The sequence below is a fragment of the Notolabrus celidotus genome, chromosome 10, assembly GCF_009762535.1.
Source record: "Notolabrus celidotus isolate fNotCel1 chromosome 10, fNotCel1.pri, whole genome shotgun sequence".
Lineage (NCBI taxonomy): Eukaryota > Metazoa > Chordata > Actinopteri > Labriformes > Labridae > Notolabrus > Notolabrus celidotus.
In genome coordinates, this window is record NC_048281.1 from 26928918 (window position 1) to 26950957 (window position 22040).

A 22040-nucleotide genomic window follows, 5' to 3' on the forward strand; every position below is an offset into this window, starting at 1 on the left:
AAAAAATAAATGTTTTAATAAATACATAGTTTTAATGATTTTGTCTGTCTGTCAGAGACAATGCATTTGTGTCTGCAAAAGCTACAATAGAGATTGCTTCTGATATGGACACTGAGCCTGTAACAAAAGCAACACGTGATGAAAAAGAAAATCAATGTACTCCAACACTTTGATACCTCAAAGTAATTGAAGGAACTTTCCCCAACTGTGAGATTGGATCCCATTGACTTTTCCAGTAACGGTGGCATCGGGCGAGCGATGCTTTTCAGAGTTGGAATTAATAAAAAACTATTTGCGCACCTCCAAGTCACAGGACAGACTGTGTGGGCTTGCCCTGCCATCAGTTGAAATGGTCATTGTATCCAAATTGGATTATGAAGATCTTATTGCTGAGTTTGCAGCCAAGAAGGCAAGGAAAGTGACTCTAACATGATCAGTCACTGCGCAATTTACGCATGGTGAGTCCATCTAATTTGTTAGAGTTGCAGTAGATAATGAGTTGTGTGTTTTTTCCCATTTTAAATAAATAGCAAAAAGTAATAGCTGATATATATATGTGTATGATTCTACTTGCAGTAGAACTAGAAGCTAGTGATGTTTGATACCACAGATTTACATTCCAATCCAATACTGAGTGAAATTCCAGCTGGTATCAGTGATACCGCTCCGATACCGACACTTTGTGCAAATACACCTAATGTGTCACGTAAATCTAAAAAAAGTAGTGCATTTCTGAGTTATTTATTTATTTATTTATTTTGAACTCGTATATCAAGGTAGCGGCCTTTTTTACAATATAGCCGAGCTAACACAACAACAGAAAACCAAACAGAGGACACAATCAAACAAAATATGTGAAACTGGTGTTTTAAAAACTAAAAAAAAAGACAATAAGTAAAACAATAAAACCATTAAAATAAATTATTGTTTAATTATTAAGAACTAGAACTAGTAGTTCCCACCAACTGCGTATCATTTAGACAAAATCTCAATGGTTTAGTTACTTTCCACTGTGTTCCTGTTAATGATATACATTGCCTTAAATTACTGAAGTATCAAAAGTATCGATATTTTGATTTGAGAATCGATTTTAGAGCATAAAAATCTGGTATCGGAAGTATCGATATTTCAGTATCGATCTGCACATCATGCTCGCGCATCCATGTCAAAGAGCAGGGCCTCGCATTTGAAATGCGCACAGATAAACATACATGTTTTCGACATTTTTGTACGTTCCAGCATGTGTCTGGAGTAACTGCTGTTTATTTTTAAGTATGTGTAATATTTCTAAATGACTTAATGTTTAAATCAAAACATCAGTTTGAACCTTGCCAGTCTTTGAGGACCTGAAACGTCCCCTTAAGAGCGGTTTACCTGCAAACAACGAAGTAACGCAAGCTGTGTATTGACTTTTTGGACCGGTGAGTACTTATAATGGCTTTTTTCACGAATCTTGCTTAAAACTGTGTAGTTTCGTTTATATTTTATGTTTGAAAAGTCGTTTTTATTAGCAAAGACTGTCTGGCTAACTTGAGTGAATCATTGGATGCCTAGCAACATCGACATTCTGCTGCTTTTTGGGGGTGAAGTTAGCTATTAAAAGGTTAATTAATCTAAAAATATGCATCAAAAGTTGTTGGAGTGGTAATGTATTGAGATAAATTAGGAGCATCATGGTTTATGAGGACAAAACGTTAACAAATTGTCAAAATAAAGCAGCCCAAGTGAAACAGTGGAAATATCAGTTGTTAGTTTCTGGTTTGGTTAGCTAATTCTACAAGTGTCAGGATAACGGTTAACTCTTCAACATTGAGTCTTTTAGTGGTTAACCTATTTTTAAAATACGAAACTACATGTTTGAAATGATCCCCTATTCAATCGATTTTTAAAAATCCATACATTTCTGGGTTGGATTGATTCTTGATGCCTTAGCAATGTTGATAAGGGTTGTCATGTTGTACATATCTGTATAAAGAGCTCTTAAATTTCTATTAGCACTGTAGTATTCATGTGTCAGGTTATTTTAAGAACCAAGCATTTTGATTATATGTCCACGTGTCATGTGTTGCTGATATTTGATGAATCAAAATACATCTTGCTGTAGATATATCACACATTTTTTCTGTTGTTGGAGAATAATGTCCAATGAATGGTAGAGAGAGAAAAATGTGAAACTTAATGTGATTGAAATTATAAGGTTATGAAGGGACTAATTTCTGACTAGTCTCAGGAATGAATTTCTTGTTTTGCACTGTTCAGTAGAAGTACAAATTGGCATGCTCATGCTAATGTCTGGTTTGTATTTGAATGTATACAAACGATGTCGATGAAGCAAAATTTGAATTTGGTAAACTAGAAATGTTGAATTTCCTTGCAGCGAATGTGTTGAAATGCTGAAGGCTGAGAGCTGTGAAACACTGCAGAACATAAGGAAGTGTGAAGGGAAAGCTGAAAATCAGAGCAAAAAAACTGTGAAATAGAAAAAATGACAGACATTTGTACCTGTGAAATCTGAAAAACTGAATGATAGCAACTAAAAGTGAATCATGGGTAAATAGTGAACAGTTTAAAGTGTGAATAGAGTCTATAAGTGAAAGTATGCTGAAGCTTTAAGCTGTTGAAATTGAATGAGTTATTGGATTTGCAGATTTGTAAATTAAATAAAAGCTCAAAAAGATGTGGTTGAAAATGCTGTAATAGTGTGAACATATCTTTCAAAGTTGAAAGTTCAAAGTCTTGTTTATGTTTACAAACAACTGAAAGCAGCAGCAGCCATAGTGATCAGAACTCAAAGCATAACACAGTAACTGCTGTTAGAATCCTGCCTTTCACACACAGTTGATTTCAATTGGATTTCAGGTGAAAAACTGTCTGAAGCTGCAGTATCTGTGTCAAAACCATAAAAGCTATTAGAAAAGTGAACACCCTGTGAGCATCCCAAGACATTGTAGAATCTGTCAATGTGAGTTTCATATGTGTAGTGCCAAAAATGTGACCAGGGCAGCGGGTTAAAGAAAAGAAGGGGTAACAAATGGTACTCAGCAAAGGATAACATTGAAGTGAATCAGGCCAAAGATCGATTTGGTCCAACATTTGGCAAAGGGAACAATCTTTTGCTTAGATAGCCCTTTTGACAGAAGCAGAAGAAGACAGAGAGTGTTATGATGCCTTATTTGAGTATGTGAAGTGAAATTTGTGGATATTATGCTCTAAGCTGTTGAAGATGAAGAAGTTTAAGTGGATTTGAAGATTTCCAGCCATCTGTAAAGTTGAATATTTGAAAAAATGATAGGGCGTAGAGATTTGAAAAGTCAAGCCGGAATGATGTGAAGGAGCTGAATAGTTTAAGAGTTGAACAGTGAAAATCATAATTAATCCAAGATGTTTTACTCATGTTATTCAAAGCTGTGTCGTCCAGTTGTGATTTAAATTTGGAACGTCATCATTAACCGTGAGCTAACACACCTCTTTCTCTTGACTGTCACTTTTTCTCATCACCCAGAACACAGCTCATGCTAAACAGTGACTTACATTAAAGTATAGCTAGCTCAAGTGTTTGTAGCACCTGTCAACACCTTCTTTATCTTCTTCTGAACTTTCTTAACTCCTCCTTTAATTAAGGCTTCTGTGTTTAAAGTTTCAGGATGAAGAAATCTGAGGCAAGAAAAGAGGGAAGGCAGCCGGAGGTGGTCCTCAATATACCAGTACAAGAATCTTCCACGGATGAGCAGCAGCAGCAGCAGCAGCAGCAGCAGCCCTACCCAGCCCTGGCTCCTGTTGTTTTCCGCTGCCTTGAACAGACCACACAACTTCGAAGGTGGTGTCTCCAAATGGCCCATAGTCCATATCCTTTCTTTCTACCGGGAGTCTATCTGTGTCCAACACGTGGTGACACCAAGCATGAGGAACAACAACAACAGTATAGGCAGCTTGAAAGCTTCATTTTATATCAAACAATGTGTATTCATCTGTGTTCATATGACAGTCCTAAGGAAAATAAGTTATGAAGAGAAGCCTGTAGACTTTCCCCAAAGAAAAAATTGTAGCACTTCAGCTATTTGAAGTCCCATGAGGTGCCTCTTGCATGAAATATTTCATCTTCTGTTGTCTAAGAGTTATAAGAAGGATTTTATGCAGTCTCTGTCTGAATTGAACTTAACATATTCTTCCACTTGGTTGGAGTACTTGTCTATACTGATGGTCCTGTTTAGCTGTGTGATTCTGTGCATGAACAAACCCTATGAAGAGCAACCCACCTACCTTAAGGTTAGTGTTACCTCTACCCTGTCATCAGTGCAATGTAGCAATAACATGAACAATTTCTAAGTAAGTAATTTGGAAAAGTTGGTTAGTCACTGAAGTTACAGTGAAGCCAAATAACTGTACATTAATTACCAATGTCTGCAAAAGCTTTTTTTTTTACTGCATTTTAAACTTTTAACTCTTTCTCCCTAATATGTACTGTCAGATTTTGGATTCTGTTGTCTTTGGATTCTTGATCGTGGAAATGGTCATCAAGATGCTGGCCCTGGGGGTTGTTGGCTATTTTGGCAACAACTGGAACACGTTGGATTTCCTCATCAACTTTGGAGAGTGAGTATCTCACAGCGCCTCTCTCTTGTTCTTATAGATGGCTCTATTTAGTCTTTCATCTGCAGGTAGACGAGACAACAATTTGCAATAGAAATCATATAAAGCTTCTCAGATGCTCCAGAGTTAAAAACAACTTATACAGTCATTTAAGAACAAACACAGCTGGGCTCTTTGTTTTAAACTTGATAAGAAAAAACATAAAGACAACTTTTGTCTGACTTTTTGACAATATTTAAAAAAAGGCATTTCATAGTAAGACTTTTTCACCATCAGTCTCTAATGTCTTTGTATTTAGTCTTACAACATTTTACAATTTTTAATTTAGTCCATGATGAAAATAAATATCTTTTCCCTTACCTCATGCTCTTCCTTCAGAGTGCTGGACTTCTTCCTGGCACGCTTCAGCCTCCGCTTGAAAGTTTTCCAAGCTTTCCGGCCGATGCGAATGTTTGGCAGAATACAAAGTAAGTCAATATTTGATTATTTGAAAGACAAGCATCCCCCGGTGGTCTCCAGACTCTGATGGGTTTTCATTCTGGACACCCAATCATGTTTTTTTTTTTCCAATCAATTTTTAATCGATTTCTTTTGTTCGTTTTCTGCAGTTCTGCGAGTCCTGATAATAGTGCTCATAGACACCCTGCCTATGCTTGGTCATGTTCTCCTCATCGAAATCCTGGTCATTCTCATCTTCTCCGTTGTGGGAATTCAGTTGTGGGCGGGTCATCTACACAACCGCTGCTTTCTGGGAGAAGACATTCCTACGTAAGGAAAAATCTTGATCAGGTTCACATTTTATCAGTTCTCCCTGAGTAAGAATTAGTTAAAAATGGCCTCCAGAAACAGAAACACAGAATATACTCACACTGTAATGTTATCTTAAAGATAATTCATGATGTCTTTAGCATATCCCTTAAACTGTACTTCAACTTTTTTATATTTTCATAGAACGTACAACGTTTCCCTGAGACCATACTTTATTTCAAGTTGGTCAAGGTACTCCTTCATCTGTTCGGCTGACAACGAGGATGGGATGCAGCGCTGCAGTCATGTCCCACCTTACAGTGTGGATGGACAAATCTGCACATTGGATGCTCCCCGTCACCACCACACTTCCGCTCCAAATGACCCCAGTGGATGTATCAACTGGAACCAGTACTACAATGTCTGTCGTGCAGAGGGCAACAACCCTCAAAAGGGAGTCCTCTGTTTTGACAACATTGGCTGTGCTTGGATAACCACATTTCAGGTGAGAATGGCTTTTTATGTTTATCAAATATTAAAGTGGACATGGAGGAAGGCAGATGGGTGGCAAGGAGCTAAAAATATGAAGGAGTGGCTCCATTTTCGTAGTGGATGTGTCTTTGCACAGTCTGTTTTTCTACAAAGCCCCTTAATACCTGACCGACCTCTTCAAACGGCACTCCCCATCTCGGCGCCTCAGATCCTCAGATGCTAATCCCCTAACCCCCATCATCAAGACCAAGCACCGCACCTTGGGTGGACAGAGCCTTTGACGACTTTATTTTTACATTTTCACATTTTCTTTTATAACAAAAACAGTATTATTGCCAACAACTGGCATTAAACAAGTGGTCAGGACTTTAAACCAATTACACAAGACAAAAAAAAGCAAAAATATATAGGATATATAAAGTAATTGTGCACAGATATATACTGTGTATACATATATATATATATATATATATATATATATATATATATATACACAAACAAATAAATCAATCAATCTTGTCTCAATGTTTGCATCTAGGACTGTTTTTTGTATTTTATTTATCTTTAAAAAGCGCTATTTAAGTCCTATCACTTATTAATTATTATTATTATGGTATGACAAAGTTTTGAGAACTCAACTACCCAGAAACTGTGTGTGCAATGACATTAAAAGCATGCATGTGTCAGAGATATACTTTATGGTTCTTAGTGGGTTTCTGAGGAGGTTTGTTGCTGGTGATCTGGTGATCATCCTGTCTATGTTTGAAATATCATCATAGAGTAATAGGTGTCAAGCTTTCTACTAGCCATAGATTATTTGATGAGGATTTGAACCAAGAGCTTTTGTCATTTAATTAAATTAATTAATTTTGGGGTGCTGGTGGCCAAGCAGTCTAAGCGCCCCACATACAGAGGCCATAGTCCTTGTCGCAGAGCTCACCGGTTCGACTCCCGGCCACGACCATTTCCTGCATGTCTTCCCACACTCTCTACTCCCCCACGTTCCCTTAAACTTAGAATTAATAATAATAATAATAAATACTGAATATACTATCATTTCATATATCTCTTGTGTCTCTCTCTTTCTCTCTCTGTCCCCAGGTGTTCACACTAGACGGTTGGACAGAGATCATGTTCTATGTGATGGATGCCCATTCTGTCTGGAACTTTCTGTTCTTCATCTTTGCCACCATTGTAAGTGGTCACTTGTTGTAGTTTCTGTTTAACTAATAATGTTGGCATTCATGTGCCCCCCAAGCCTGAGTACAGTCTCAAAACAATGATTTTCAGTATGAACAGATCGTGGTTGTGTCTGACCTAATAGTCCTGAGAGTTGGTTCTAAACTGGGTTCCAGGTTTAAGTGAAATTGAAGTGAATGTGTTTAATTTGTCTCTCGTGTTGAGTTTCCCAAGTTTTCTGAGGATTTGCTCTAAATAGCAACACTTCACTCTCTGACCAGGTTGGCGCTTTCATCATGATGAACGTGTGCTCAATCGTCACCGCCACCAATTTCTCCGAGGGCATGAAGAGAAAGACAGAGGAGCCACAGGTTGGCGCTGTTAGCACAGCAGGACTGTTTCACAAGCTCATCGGTCACGTGCTGAGGATCTTCTGCAGAGAGAACAGGTCAGTGACTGTATATGATCAGTTCTTAAAGCAACACCGTAAACATTTGCCTGTGTTAATGCCCAAGTAAGGCTTTGAAAATATCATCCAAGAATTCTCTGTAAGAACATAGTTATAAACACAACAGAAAACAGACTGAAATCTACCTCCAGTTATTCATTCATGTTTTCCTTTTTAACTTACAGAAATACCAGCAGGGATTCTCCTGAAAGCAGCCATGGCAGGAGTAATGCCTTGGTGAGACTATTGTAAAACATTCTGTTACTGTAAACATCATGATTACCTCACTAGCAAGGGGTCACATCACTGACTCCGCTTTCTTACAGGGTCAGGTCTTGACACCCTGCCAGAGAATCCTGAAAAGGACTGTAGAGAGTACTCTGTTTGACCAACTCATCATGCTTGCTGTGGGCCTCAGTACTGTTTCCTTGGTCATAGAGCACCATGAGCAGGTGAGGAGCAAAGGGTTTTAGTCTGCTTACTCATCGTCCGTTCTGGGATTCTATAAAAGTCAGAGGGGTAGGGTGAGTGATAAGAGTAAAGCTAAAATGGTTCTGACTGTTCAGAGCTGCCTCCGTCTTTTCCTTGAGAATTCTGGAAACTTTTCAGATTTTTTTTCTGAGGAATTTGGACTCTGAGGTGTTTAGTAGGGAGAGAGAGACATTTCAAAATCTGTCCTCCTTCATCATAAATACCATGTCATCTTTGTCTGTCAACAGCCCAAGATGTTGACACGTGTGTTAAAGACCAGTAACATCGTCTTCACCATCATATTCCTCGTGGAGATGATCTTAAAGTTGCTGGCTCTCAAGCGGGAATACTTCAAGAACCAAAAGAACATCTTCGATTTTTTCATCATCATCGTCAGGTGATATACTGAATCATTATTCTGGGCTGCCAACATGATTGAATATATTCATGTATATTCATGAATATTGGCAGAGGTTTACTGTGCATTCCAAATACTAAAATGAAAACAAAAGGGGACAGAGCGTTCGCAGTGAGGGGTCCCACGCTCTGGAACCATCTGCCTGAGGAGATCAGGTCTGCTGAGTCAGTGAGCTCTTTTAAATCCCTTCTTAAAATATGCTTTTATCGCAGAGCCTTCCTGGATTTTATCAGAATTTTATTTGACTTTATGTTATTTTAACCGTCTTAAGAAATATATTAATAATTGTATTCCTTTAGAGTTATTTTAGGGGAATTTTATGTCTTTTAAAATATGTTTTATTTCTTTATCTTGACTTGTGTGATTTTATGATCTGCCTGTTTTATTTTGCTGCCCATGTAAAGCACTTTGTAACCTGGTTTTGAAAGGTGCCCTACAAATACTATTACTATTATTATTATTATTATTATTATTATTATTATTATTATTATTATTATTATTATCAGAATCAGAATCGGCTTTATTGGCCAGGTATGCTTGAACACACAAGGAATTTGATTAGGTAAAACTGTGCTCTCTTTGTACAAGGCATAAGAATAAGACATACAAAAAATAAAAATAAAAAAAATGTTATAACAATAACATCAGCTATAAATACAAAAAGAACAACAAATAGGCATGACTAATATGTACAGGCTAAATAATATGATAAAATTGCAGTGGTGAGTAGCAGAGGTAGTTTTTGCATTTAAAAAATAGTAGTTAAATAATAAAATAAATAGAAATATGGAATTCTGCTTGGAGAATTGTTGCATTGTATATCTACATGTATATTTACAGAGAGTATTGATCCAACAGGTATGACACTGATATGGTTTAGTGTTCATCAGAGTGACAGCCTACAACATATACATAAACAGCATGTTTCTGGAGTAAACCAGCCCCCTATAGTGAGCACCAAAAATACCAAAAATTGACTTAGGGTGATTGATTAAGGTTCAACCAAGTACTGTATGGTTTTGAAACATTTCTAGCTTAAAAAGGACATACAGTGAAAAAAAAAAAAAAAAAAACCCTGAAATTTTAGGGGTGCTGGGATTCAATTTAGAGGTGCTTCAGCCCCCCCCAAAAATGGGCTAGAAACGCCTATGACTGCATGTATCCACCAGCAGTACAAGTGCTCAGATTTCTCACTGAAGTAAAAGTAGCAGTAGTGGTGAGGGGAAACAGTCCTAGATGAAAAGATGCACCTGCAGTGGAGCCAAAGTAGCACACTTTTAATTTATTCATTTGATCAGCAATCAGTAAAATAAAACACAGATATAGATAATCAGCCAAATACTGGATATCCGCTCCCGATAACAAACCAGGTTGATAATCTGTCGACTCCTAATGCAAACTACACCAAAAGAAAGACATCATTATATGTACACTGCATTTTAGCTAGTTGGTGGAGGGATAGAACTGTTAGGTTGTGTTTCTCTTTTTGTTGTCATCCATGGCACATGACAACTGCTTGTCAGTTTGTTTTATTTGCTTCTTTGTTTCTTTTTTTTTTTTTTTTTTTTAAGTTTTTTGGAGGACATTGGCGAAACTGAAGGCAAACTATCATTGGTTCTGCGGTCAATGCGTCTGCTGCGGTTTGTGAAGCTTCTTCACTTCCTGCCTCACCTGAAGAGACAGCTGCTGGTGCTCAAGAAGACGTTTGAGGAGGCAAATGGGCTCTGCATTCTTCTGCTGTCATTCATCTTAATCTTTAGGCATGTACACGCCAAAAGAAAACCCACATCGCTACATCCATGTTTGTTTGTTTGAAGATAGTTAAACACCAAACGCTTCTGTCGCAAGATGCCTATGTTTCAATAAGTCTGATTGTTTGTTCTTGTCTCTCTGCAGTATACTCGGTATGCTCCTGTTTGGTGGTAAATTTCGGTTCGAGACGAAACATGGAGACATGCGCAATGCCCGAAAAAACTTTGACAGCCTCCGCTGGGCCATGGTTACTGTGTTTGAGGTTAGATTTTTTTTCTTCTTTACATGATCGTGAATGTGTGCCAACATCCGTAGACTGTATAATAAAGTGGATGCCACAGCCTAAATATTTGGAGTTCCCCCAACTGATTGGCTGCAGTATAGTTCATAAACCCCTCCTCCTTGATGTTAACAGATGGAACATAGGTCAAACAATAAAATACAGTACATGTGAATGGATGAATGGCAACTGAACAAACAGTAACATTAAAGTCATTAAACTCTCTAAATATGTCAGTGCCAATTAAGGCTGGGTTTTGGCTCAACTCAATGTCTCCCAATGGGAGGAGCATGGAGGCATGGTTTCCATACCAATATACATTAAGTGATGTGTCTAATTTAATCTCTCTCTCTCTCTCTCTCTCTCTCTCTCTCTCTCTCTTTCAAATTCAGGTTTTCACCGGGGACGCCTTGAGTCAGGTGCTTTACCATGCCATTGCCGCTACATCCTCATGGGCCATGCTTTACTTTGCTGTGCTCATTGTGCTGGGGAAACTTGTTCTTCTCAATGTTCTTGTGGGCATAGTGATTCTGACCTTTCAGAACATGTCCAAGCCAACCGACGGTTCCCCTGAGAGTGACCCAACACCGATTGACGACAGCAACAGAGACAATGTAAGTGTCTTAAGGTACTGTTTCTGTTTAACCCATAGACTGTATAAAATATGGACGTAGTATCCGTGACGTCACCCATCTGTTTCTGAAGAGCTGTTTTGAGGCCAACTGTTGGCGGCGGCGGCGGCAGCCATATTGCTGCTGTGGAGCCAGAGTGGCGTAAAGAGGCGGAGTTTGAGCCTCCGAGCCAACACAGTGTTCCTGCAGTCAGCTGTGCCTCTCATTGGAAGACTCGTAATCTCAATATCTTCGAAATTGCCACGTTAGAAAAAAATTCACCCCCCTCACAGTGTGTGCTGATCGAGAAATGAGCTATCCAGACTACACTTGTCTTTTGTACCAGGCTGTAAACATGTTTATTTCTGCTGAAAAGATTGACTTTTTCCCATTCATGTGTATGTGACTTCCGGTACATTCAGGAGCCAGCCTCAAGCCAATCCTCGATGAATTGCAGCTTTTAGCACTTCCGCATTGGACTCATATTTTTAGACCACAGGTTGCCGCTTGGTTTAACCACACCTGCTTTCCTACACTTAACCATACTTCCTGTTGTTCCAGGGCCACCCTAGCACTGGATCTGGCTCTGAGCAGAGCAGATCCTCTGTGACCGACCCCACCCCTGCACTGCCAGACATCACTGAGGACAATGTAAGTGTCTTAAGGTGCTGTTTCTGTTTAACCAAACCTGCTTGCCTACACTTAACCATATTTCCTGTTGTTCCAGGGCCACCCTAGCACTGGATCTGGCTCTGAGCCCAGCAGATCCTCTGTGACCGACCCCTCCCCTGCACTGTCTGACATCACTGAGGACAATGTAAGATCCCAGAAGTGACGGCTTTAAAAGTCAGATTTTTTGCTTAAGTGAAAGTTAATCCTTGATGGAGATTTTGCAGTTTGTTTTTTTTTTGCAGAAGTTGAACACCCAATAATGTTTTTCTGCTTAACTACACATCTCAGTGTTACTGTCCTTTAAGTATGAAGTTAATCTCTTGGTTTAACACAGGTGACTAATGTGTAACTTCTAATCCCTGCAGGAATCTCTGAACTTGATTCAGAGGATTGTCCGCTGGTGCAAAAAGCATGAAGATTGGTCATTCTTTGTGTTTTCTCCACAAAACAGGTAACTCTTAACATCTGGTTTCTTCTGCCTTTCTAATGGTTAATGAAATAAGTTTATCTATTTTGATTGGAAAGTGCTAAACATGTTTTGTAACAACAGATTGGCATATCATGCAATGCTTAACAAATGTAGACATGTCTTATACTTTGAGAATGGATCATGAATAATCAAATCTGTAGAGTAAAAGTAGCTCGTAGTTACAGAGATGTAGTGAAGGACTGACAATTTATAAACGGCTGGTGCAGTGTAGAGAAATGAGTTGAAATTTGGAACGGTGTTCTGCAAGTTACAATAATTTTAATTTATTTTTGGCAACTCTGATTATTAAACATGCATCAAGTGAAATTATGGTTTAAATGTTCAGTGTTGGAGCATGGGCTCTTTATTTATTTATTTTTAATAGTTTGGTTTAAAGCTGGGGTTGATAATCAGATTTAGATACACTTTCTATTATAACTGGTGAAAATGATCTTTATGTCCTGATGGCAATCAATACATAATGTGTTCTTAAAAAAGAGCGAGGAAAAGCTGCTATCTAGAGCCGGAGTACACCTGGGAAAACACCAACCAATCACCGTTTTTTTGGGTGCCAAAATTTTAAACCAATCAAATCCTGTCCTGCCATTCTGCCCGCCTCCTGCGCGTACATTTCCCCGTCGTGCACTCCGAGTCCTCGTCCCCTGCCTCTGCTTACCCTGCCTCTATTTACTGCCCCTCTCGCTCGACCTTGGGCCTGTCCCCTCTGACCCGATGAGGTGCTTTGCTCAGGACTGTAGTCCGGATCAGAGTCTAAAAAGCTCAAACCACGTGGGCTCTGACAAGCAGAAGAATTAATGACATTCAGAAAGTCCTACAGAAAATGTACATGTATTGTAGTGTCCGTCCGGACGCTGTAGGGATGACGAGCCGATTCATGAACACGTTGAGTTTTAATAACCGGTCACTGTCAGCCGTGATCACGACAACAAACAAAGCAACAATCAATGTTTAAATGAATGAAGAACTTCTCCTCTTGTCTCTCCTCTCTCCTGTCACACACTCTACACCTCTCCTGATGCCTTCACTAACCGTCAACACTGTAGGAATTAAGAGCATCTACACTGAACACGTTTAACAAACAGTAGAGCTGTTACAGTATTATATGTGTTATAACTTTTCTCCTGATATCGTGTCACCAGTACAACTGGATAATGCTAGCATGACAGTTGTGAGTATTAACAGCAGCCATATTTGTTAGTGTTTTTAACTTTCACTATGATAATGTTTTGGTGAGGACCGGTTTTGAATCAGTCACCATCATATGGTTGCAAGTCAGCGGCGCTCGTGCATGTGAGCTGGGGGGCGTCGTTTTGGAGGAGCTCCGAGAGGAGGAGGGGAGGGGTTAGACCGAGTCATGAGGAAATGCTACATTCAAATTCATGCTAGTGTTCCGAGACTACCAACCCCAGCTTTAATAGGTTGTTTGCAATAACGTCATGCCAGTGACGTCTGGAATTCAAATGGGGGTCAGGAAGCAAATTTCAGAATGGACACAACTATATAAAAGGCGTTTATATATGTATCTTATAATCCTGTGAAGGCCAATAATAATAATAGTAATAATAACAATAATAATAATAAAAAATAAATAAACGTTCAGTGTTGGGGGGCCATATACAGAGGCTATAGCCCTCATCGCAGCAGTCACTGGTTTCACTCCTAAACAACTTTTAACAACTTTTTTGTGAGATCGATTGAAACAGGATCATGTAAAAGATGATCCACTGCATTATTTCCCTTGATTTCCAGGCTTCTTATTGTGACTCTATGTGCGTGTTTCCCTTTTAGGTTCCGAATGCTCTGCCAGCGAGTGATCACTCACAGCATTTTTGAACACGTGGTCCTACTCTTCATTTTCCTCAGCTGTGTCACCATCGCTATGCAGAGGCCTGGAATAAACCCCAGAAGCACAGTGAGACACCCAAACTTTTGATATACCCTTCAATAACTTACTCCAGAGATGTAAGGCAAAAGTAGAAGGTTAACCTTTGCAGAGTGCATAGACACATAGAGGCATAGTATGGTGCAAACTCATGCATTTATTCATGCTACATAAACTCTTTGAGACAGACTCAGGGTATTCTTACACTGGGATACAAACACAGGAAAAAAACTGCTGGATGTATTTCACAAAAACAAATCTTAATTTCCCTCTGCCCTTTAGGAACGATTCATCCTGAGAATATCCTTCTATGTATTTTCCTCTGTCTTTCTGGTTGAGATGCTTTTCAAGGTAAACATTCATTTTGATTTTTCCTTTCCTTTGAGATATTGTAAAATAGAATTTTTTTATTTAAAGATAAAAATATAACTTGTCGCTCAGATTTTTTGCAGACATCAGGAGCATTTTTAATAAAATCATGTGTGCTGTTTCTTTAACACCAGGTCCTAGCTCTGGGTTTGTTCTTTGGGAAGGACAGCTACTGCCGGTCTCCGTGGAACATATTGGATGGTTTTCTGCTGATTCTGTCCGTGGTCCACATATCTATGATCCAAATGGACAAAGCCAACATACTGAGCATCCTCAAGGTCTTCCGTCTGCTGCGCACACTTCATCCACTGAGGTACAGATGTTTGTTTTATCTTTGTAAGGGGATGCTACCATTACATTTGCTCATTATGACTATCACCTTATTTCATCTCACTTTAGTAGAGGTGCTTTTTTCAGGTCCACGTGCGTGTTGTAACAAACATTTGTCTTTTGGTTCTTTGTGTTTCAGGATGCTCAAGCGAGCCCCCAAACTGAGGCTGGCTGTGGAAGCTCTGATCACCGCCATTAAACCCATGGGGAACATCGTTCTCATCTGCAGCATGATGTTTTTTTTCTTTGGTGCCCTTGGAGTGCAGGTAACACACACAAACTCTCACACACTGTAATTCAAATGATTTCAGGGTTAGTGATGAAATAACTTCTCTCCTGTTACAAACATTCAATCTGTGTCTTTTCCTCTCATACACATTTTAAACAAGTTGTTAAAAGGGGGGTTCCACCACTGCGTGGGTCAGGACATCAAACACATCACCACGAAGAGTGAATGTCTCGCAGCCGACTATCGCTGGACACGGAAGACGTTCAACTTTGATAACATGCCTCAGGTAAGAGAGTTATTAATTTATAACTCAGACTCAGAGTACTTTTGATTGGCTGACTGTGCGTGTATACATTGAACACGGCTGCATTTACACTTTTAAAACGAACTATGATAGATCTGCCTTTCGTGTTTAAATGGACTCTTTACTAGTAAAGAAGATGAAGGTGAGGTAGGGCTTCTATTTGGGAAATATGTGTTCTTTCATGCCTCTGATTGATTATGATGATGTTTTATATATGCATGCATCAACTCAGCGCCTTCATTCTCTGGATACTGTTTATCAAGGAGCTCTGAGGTTCATTACAAGTCTTAAGTCTCTAACTCATCACTGCTCCCTGTATGCTCGAGTTGGCTGGTCTGCATTGTCTATCCGTAAACTAATTCACTGTCATGTCCTTATTTATAAGACGACTCTTAACTTGCTTCCCTCTTATTTATGCTATTTCATTCATAAAAGAAAACACTGTAAGCTTCAGTCTCCGCTCTGTGACCCTGTCCCAAAACTTGTTTTTGTTTTCGGTCCCCAGTAGGTCTTGAAATGGAGGAGAAAACTTAAGAGTTTAAGATCCGGTGCTCCTGCAGCCTGGAGAGTTTGGGTTTGAATGAGCTTGTCTCTTTAAATGTTTTTAAAAGCAGATTGAAGGCATTGGAGGAAGGTGCATCAGCTTGTAGATGCTTTGACTGATGACTTTTTTGTTATGTACTACTACTACTACTACTTGTCTCATCTCTCTCTCTCTCTCTCTCTCTCTCTCTCTCTCTCTCTCTCTCTCTCTCTCTCTCTCTCTCTCTCTCTCTCTCTCTCTCTCTCTCTCTCTCTCTCTCTCTCTCTCTCTCTCTCTCTCTCTCTCTCTCTCTCTCTCTCTCTCTCTCTCTCTCTCTCTCTCTCTCTCTCTCTCTCTCTTCCATTCCATTCCATTCCATTCCATACGCATTAATGAACAATGGTGTCACCCATACAGCATATCTCAATGTCCTCACTTGTTCTCATAAAACCTTCACCTAAAATCAGATATTATGGGATGGTGCGTCCCTCAGGCTGTGACAGACAGACACATATTTAGCAGCCAGAGGAGCTGCTGACCCTTCTCCCAGGAGAACTGACAGTTTCTCTTCTGGGGTTAATGTTGGGAAGTTTGTTACTATTTTAGTAATTTTCCTGTAGTGGGAATCTCTTAGTAAAGAGAACTTGCTGCAGTGGAGGAGGAAGTGCATCTCTGTCTCTATGTCCCCTGTAGAGCAGTGAGCACATAGACGCTCCTCTCTTGGCAGCCATGTCTGTCTGTGTCTCCCTGTCTCTACAGCTAGCTGGTGGTCACTCAGCCTGGATTTGGACAGGATATGTCTTTGTTTTGTATCTCTGACACTGTACAGATAATCAGATAATTTATAATCACGGTTTAGGGTCAAATAACAATTAATTCTACTTTGGGTCTTTGTTTGGTTTCTCCAGTGTTCTAAATACAGATCTTTGGAGTGCTTCATGATGAGTTTAATTTGGTTGTGTTTTGGATCAGTGCCGATGGGAGTCTGGCTGATTAGCTTCCTCACCAGCTGACTAAGAGGACAGTTTTCGTCTCCCTCTCTCTCTTATTCTCCTACATCCCTCTTTCCGATCCCAACTCGGACGAGGCAGATGGCTGTCTAACATGAGTCTGGTTCTGCTCGAGGTTTCTGCCTGTTAAAGGGAAGTTTTTCCTCGCTGCTGTAATTTGCTCAATACTGCGAGATGGTGGATTAAGATTTATTTTTATTTATTTAACCTTTATTTAACCAGGTGAGTTAATTGAGAACCAATTCTCATTTGCAATAACGACCTGGGCAATAAGACTGGATGAGATAAGACTGGATCTTATCCTGTCTTGGTGTTTGGTCTCTGTTAATAATTTAACATAGAGTACGGTCTAGACCTGCTATGTTTGTAGAAGCGTCTTGAGATGTGATTTGATGTGATCCATGATATTGTCATGTTTCAGAATTTTGTGTTGTTTGTCTGTAACTGTTTTGGAACTTGCTGCTGCTGATCTTGGCCAGGACACTCTTGTAAAAGAGAAACTTAATCTCAATGAAGTTTTCCAATACAATTTGAAATAAATCAAATTAAATAAACATGTTTTTTTATTTGATTCATCAGTGTGTAAACTGATCCAAATTTGCAAACATGTCATCTATTTTTAGTTTTAAAAACAGAGTGGAGCTGTTCGAGTGCTTCATGGTGCTTTTAAACCTGTTTTATAGTAAATCTCCATTCAGTTAACCGCCGTGGAATGAAATGTGTAATGAGTGTGTTGAGGATATCTGTATAGATCTTAAGATGTAAAACTAGCTAAAGCTGAAAATGATGCTGTGTATTCACTTGAGTTATTTCTATTCACACCTTCAGGCTATGCTGTCCTTGTTCGTGATGTACACCAAGAATGGCTGGGTGGACATCATGTATGATGGGCTGGATGCTGTCGGAGTAGACAAACAGGTATTTTTGCCCACAGTGCCTATCTCACTGACCTGCTACACCCTCACAACCCCTCCCGTGCTCTCCGCTCCTCCAATGAAAACCTCCTCTACCCACCCTGTAGGACCAAGCACCGAACCTGGGGTGACAGGGCTTACTCCATTGCTGCCCCCGTCCTCTGGAACTCCCTCCCCAAACACATACGCAACTCCACTGACCTACAAACATTCAAATCCCAGCTCAAAAGTCACCTCTTCAGAACTGCTTTTAACTGTTAATGTTTTTATATCCACTGTGTTTCTATTGTGTTTCTTTTATTCTGTCTTTTATTGTGTGCTATTTGTGAAGTGTCTTTGAGTTTTTTGAAAAGCGCTATATAAATTAAATGTATTATTATTCTATTATTATTATTTATTATGTACATGTTAGAGAAATGATGAACTGGCTTGATGTTTATTTTACTGGATACAACAACAAAACGTTGAACAAATATGAACTGTAGCCAGCCTGAAACAGCCAGAAACATATTAATAAAAATGTAAACTATATCATGTAGGGTTAACGCTTAAGTGCCGGCAGATTGTTATTTAATTCAGATTTTTTTCTGCAGTAAAAAATGAACACTGGGTTGACACTGATTTGACGTCTTTGCTCTTCTCTTCTTCTCTCAGCCTGTGAAGAACTACAATGAATGGATGCTCCTGTATTTCATCAGCTTCATGGTCATTAGCTTCTTTCTCCTGGACATGTTCATTGGTGTAATGGTCGGGATCTTCCAAGAGTGTCAGCAGCAGCAAAGAATGGCAGATGGATTGTTACTCAGTGAGAGAGGAGAAGAAGTGCAGTGTAGAGGTAACAGACCTGTGTGATGATTCTCTGGGTGTTCATACATTGGGGAAAGCACTTTGAAGTATCTATACTTCTTATTAATATGTTGAGGGAGCTCGTCATTTGATACATGGTTTGCAACCTGACTGATTATCTGTATTTTTCTTTGTGTGATGTTCCAGAGTCTGAGCAGATTCCCTACTTTGCAAACTACTCCAGACTACGTCGATGGATCCACACTCTGTGTACCAACTTTTTCTTGGACATGGTTGTGATGGCCACCATTTTCTTCAGTGTCGTAGTGATGGCGGTGGAACATTACAATCAGCCTGAGGTATTAAAAATCTCTTTCAATGAGTGTTGCTGTGTTAGAAAACGTGTGAATTTACATTGATGTCTCTCTGTTCTTTCAGTACATAGAAAGTGTAACAGAGTACTTCTTCTATGTGTTCACCGCCGTCTTCATCATCGAAGTCCTGCTGAAGCTTGTGGCGTTCGGTGTGCTGAGGTTCATGAAAGACAGGTAACGCTTTTGAATCAGTAAGCTTACTTGCTTCAGCGTGCTAGGTCTTTTAATTTGCTAATGTGAGACCTTTGTGTGTGTGTGTCTGTGTGTGTGTGTGTGTTCAGATGGAATCTGCTGGACATCGCTGTAGTCCTGATTTCCGTAATCAGCATCATCTTCAACTTGCTGAAAATGGACGACAAAATCCCCATCAATCCCAGCATCCTGAGGATTTGTCGAGTGCTCAGACTGGCGCAAGGTACACACACTTTAAAACCAGCGTTTGTACGTAACAGCTATGGGAGTGCTTTTTTTTCTTCATATTTACACCTCTTAAAAAAGTTTTCATAAATATGAATGTATGCATACTATGTTTGTATGTTTTTCATAACTATCCCTGTGTCTGTTTAGTGCTGAATGCCAAAAACATAAGAGTTCTGCTCAAGACCATCATCAAGACTCTGTCCCAGGTAAGCACAGACACAGTTCTGTTATAAAAGGGTCTTTGGAAATAAGGCCATGATTTCCTTTTGATAGAAGTTCATACAGCCCTGTTCCCTGATTGAGAGCTTACAGGGTCCACATTGTAGTTTTCTATGCAGACGATCTAACATGCATTTGGATTCCAGGTTGGAAACATTTGTCTCCTCTTCATGTTCTTCTTCTTCATCTACGCTGCACTGGGAGTGGAGCTGTTTGGCAAGCTAGGTCAGTTGCACACACACTCACAGATCAGCTTTCAGAGCTTGTCTCATATTTGCCCAGTATTTAAATAGTTCCCGAAGAAAGCAAGGAAGCATTTTGCTAAACCTAAATTCTTAGTTGCTTGGTTATAAACCCCTTTACAGCCCACGTCATCACAAAGATGTGTGCGCATTTGACAATGGAAGTTTGATTAGCTACATTCATTCAGACAAGTTAGCAATCTTTAAACACTGAAGTAAAACAGTTAACCGCTTTAAAATGTCTGGTTTGTCAGTATAGATACTCCACCGTAAACTCAAGTTCCACAGAATTCTGGCCACTGTCTCCTGTCCACTCACTGATTTCACACAGAGCTGGAAGTCATTTACCGCTAGTTTAAAGCTGCTGTTGGTAGTCGTGATATAAACATCAGTTTGGAGAGAGATTTCGAATGTCAACACTGCCCCACCCCACCAGATTTCCCCCACTTCTCATGCTTGTTGGATGCTTGCTATGAGGAAGTAGTGCCGGCTTCCCAGCCAATCAGGACAACCTAGTAGGGGCTGCCGCTCGACCAATCAGGACAGAGGGTCGAAGAGTAGCTCTGATTGGTTCGTGATAACGGGAACAAAGGGGAACAATAACATTGCTCGATACAAAGGCATTGAAAAACACAGAGATTTGGCCATAATCTGAAATTACTTCACTAACTGATGAATATCCATGGGTATTATGACTTTTTTTCCAAACCCAGCAGAAAAAAATAATCGTGCTAAATGCTCACGTTCCCCTAACTGTTTACGAACAGTAAAGAGGTCTTTAACAAAACGTGCCTAAAGTTTTCATGAGTCATTTCAGCTTAGCCTTTTAATTTAGAAAAATATCATGTACTTCAACTGGGATAAATACTGCAGCAGCACAGCAGTGCTGAACTTAATATGTGGTTCACTCATTTCGGTATGGGGATGAACTATCTTGTAACTCAGAACATCTCAGAGCCATTGTACAGTCCACTGCTCAAAGAAATCAGACTTTCTTTGTGTCCTTCTGTTTTAATCAGAGTGCACAGAGGACTTTCGGTGCCTGGGTTTACATCGTTATGCTAACTTCAGGAACTTTGGGACAGCCCTGCTCGCGCTCTACAGAGTGTGCACTGGAGACAACTGGAGTTTGATTCTGAAAGTATGAAGTCACACATGCATACACAAATGATATTCCAAAACCAAACATGTAGACTTCCAGTGTACAGGAATGTAACAAAAGGATACATTGTCTGCTTTCTGTGTGTTAATGTAACCTACAGCATGGGTGTACCTGTGTACTTGCTCTTTGTCTTTTAAGGACACATTGAGGGAGTGTCCTCCGGGTAGACATGGCTGTCCCAGCTACCTGCACTGGGTCGCTCCTATCTACTTCATCAGCTTTGTGATTATGGCCCAGTTTGTGCTGATAAACTTGGTGGTTGCAGCCATCTCGCAGGCTCTGGAGGACAGCAAGCAGGTAGAAGTTGTAAAAAACAAACAAACTCAGACATCCGGGTTGGGGGGGGGGGGGGGGGGGGGCAAGTAGAGCCAGTGTTCTTTGCCCCCGTTGATGTTGCAAGTTAAGAATGGCATAGAAATGTAGCGATAATATTTTGGCATTTCAGAAAAATTCTACCAACTTGTATCTCCCCCAGGAGGAGGACAACGCCCGCAACTTGGTTTTGGCAGAGGAGAATGTCGGACCAGACCAGTCACAGCCAGACAGATGAGTCTTACAGGAGAGGAACTGTGGCAAATCTACAAAGCCCATTTAACCATGACCCTCGGTCAGATCTGATGGTTGTGGCTCCTGCCATCACGCCCACAAATCTTTAACTCAGCAGGGGATACGTTTTTGAAACTTCCTCTAGTGTATCGTAAATATTGTCTTTTTTAAACATATCTTGATTTCAATCTTTATCTTTAATTTACAGAAGTCTAATACTCCCCTTTTAAACATTGTAGCTTTAACCTGTGTAAATGTAATGTCAATTTAATTTGTATAGTTGGATTTTATTCCTTATGTATTTGTTAATGTAATGTAATGATTTTGTAATACTGTTATTTATTTCTTGTTTCTAATTTTAACTTTTTATAAAACACATTTTAAAGTTGTTGTATAATTTAGTTTATGTTGTTTGAAATGATTTTAGATGTATTAAATCCTGTTTTTGCTGGACTGGGTTTCAAACATCGTCTTATTTATTGTTTAACTTCAATGAACATTACAGCTAAACTTAATTAAACAAAGAGGAGGAAGAAAATGCCAAGGTGGAGGGATGAAGCAAATAAGGGTGGGCTCTATT

The 22040-nt window shown here is 39.6% G+C and overlaps 1 protein-coding gene across 2 annotated transcripts; it reads left to right on the forward strand.

Annotated features, from left to right (window-relative positions):
* Positions 1 to 1289: 1289 nt before the first annotated feature.
* Positions 1290 to 21857, forward strand: LOC117819992 (voltage-dependent T-type calcium channel subunit alpha-1H-like). 2 transcript variants are annotated; one of them, XM_034693591.1, is made up of 33 exons: positions 1290 to 1421; positions 3638 to 3844; positions 4173 to 4266; positions 4469 to 4593; positions 4969 to 5057; positions 5199 to 5358; positions 5542 to 5842; positions 6931 to 7023; positions 7290 to 7456; positions 7642 to 7693; positions 7783 to 7908; positions 8176 to 8324; positions 9917 to 10105; positions 10242 to 10359; positions 10770 to 10991; positions 11550 to 11639; positions 11716 to 11805; positions 12026 to 12111; positions 13939 to 14062; positions 14315 to 14383; positions 14536 to 14714; positions 14871 to 14997; positions 15121 to 15246; positions 17626 to 17715; positions 18366 to 18546; positions 18705 to 18856; positions 18936 to 19045; positions 19153 to 19286; positions 19439 to 19497; positions 19657 to 19735; positions 20772 to 20893; positions 21053 to 21211; positions 21390 to 21857. In XM_034693591.1, the coding sequence occupies exons 2-33, from the start codon at positions 3645 to 3647 to the stop codon at positions 21462 to 21464; spliced, it is 4137 nt and encodes a 1378-aa protein (XP_034549482.1). In that variant the 5' UTR covers positions 1290 to 1421; positions 3638 to 3644; the 3' UTR covers positions 21465 to 21857. The 2 variants fall into 2 exon arrangements, with proteins under 2 accessions (XP_034549482.1, XP_034549483.1); XM_034693592.1 differs by lacking the exon at positions 11716 to 11805.
* The last annotated feature ends 183 nt before the right edge of the window (positions 21858 to 22040 follow it).

What these genes read in the sequence shown, in the direction of transcription:
- LOC117819992 (XM_034693591.1), top strand. Translation starts at nt 3,645, where the DNA reads ATGAAGAAATCTGAGGCAAGAAAAGAGGGAAGGCAGCCGGAGGTGGTC. An exon ending in TTTTTCATCATCATCGTCAG is followed by an intron (nt 8,325 to 9,916) that starts GTGATATACTGA and finishes TTTTTTTTTAAG; the next exon opens with TTTTTTGGAGGACATTGGCG. An exon ending in CTGACATCACTGAGGACAAT is followed by an intron (nt 11,806 to 12,025) that starts GTAAGATCCCAG and finishes TAATCCCTGCAG; the next exon opens with GAATCTCTGAACTTGATTCA.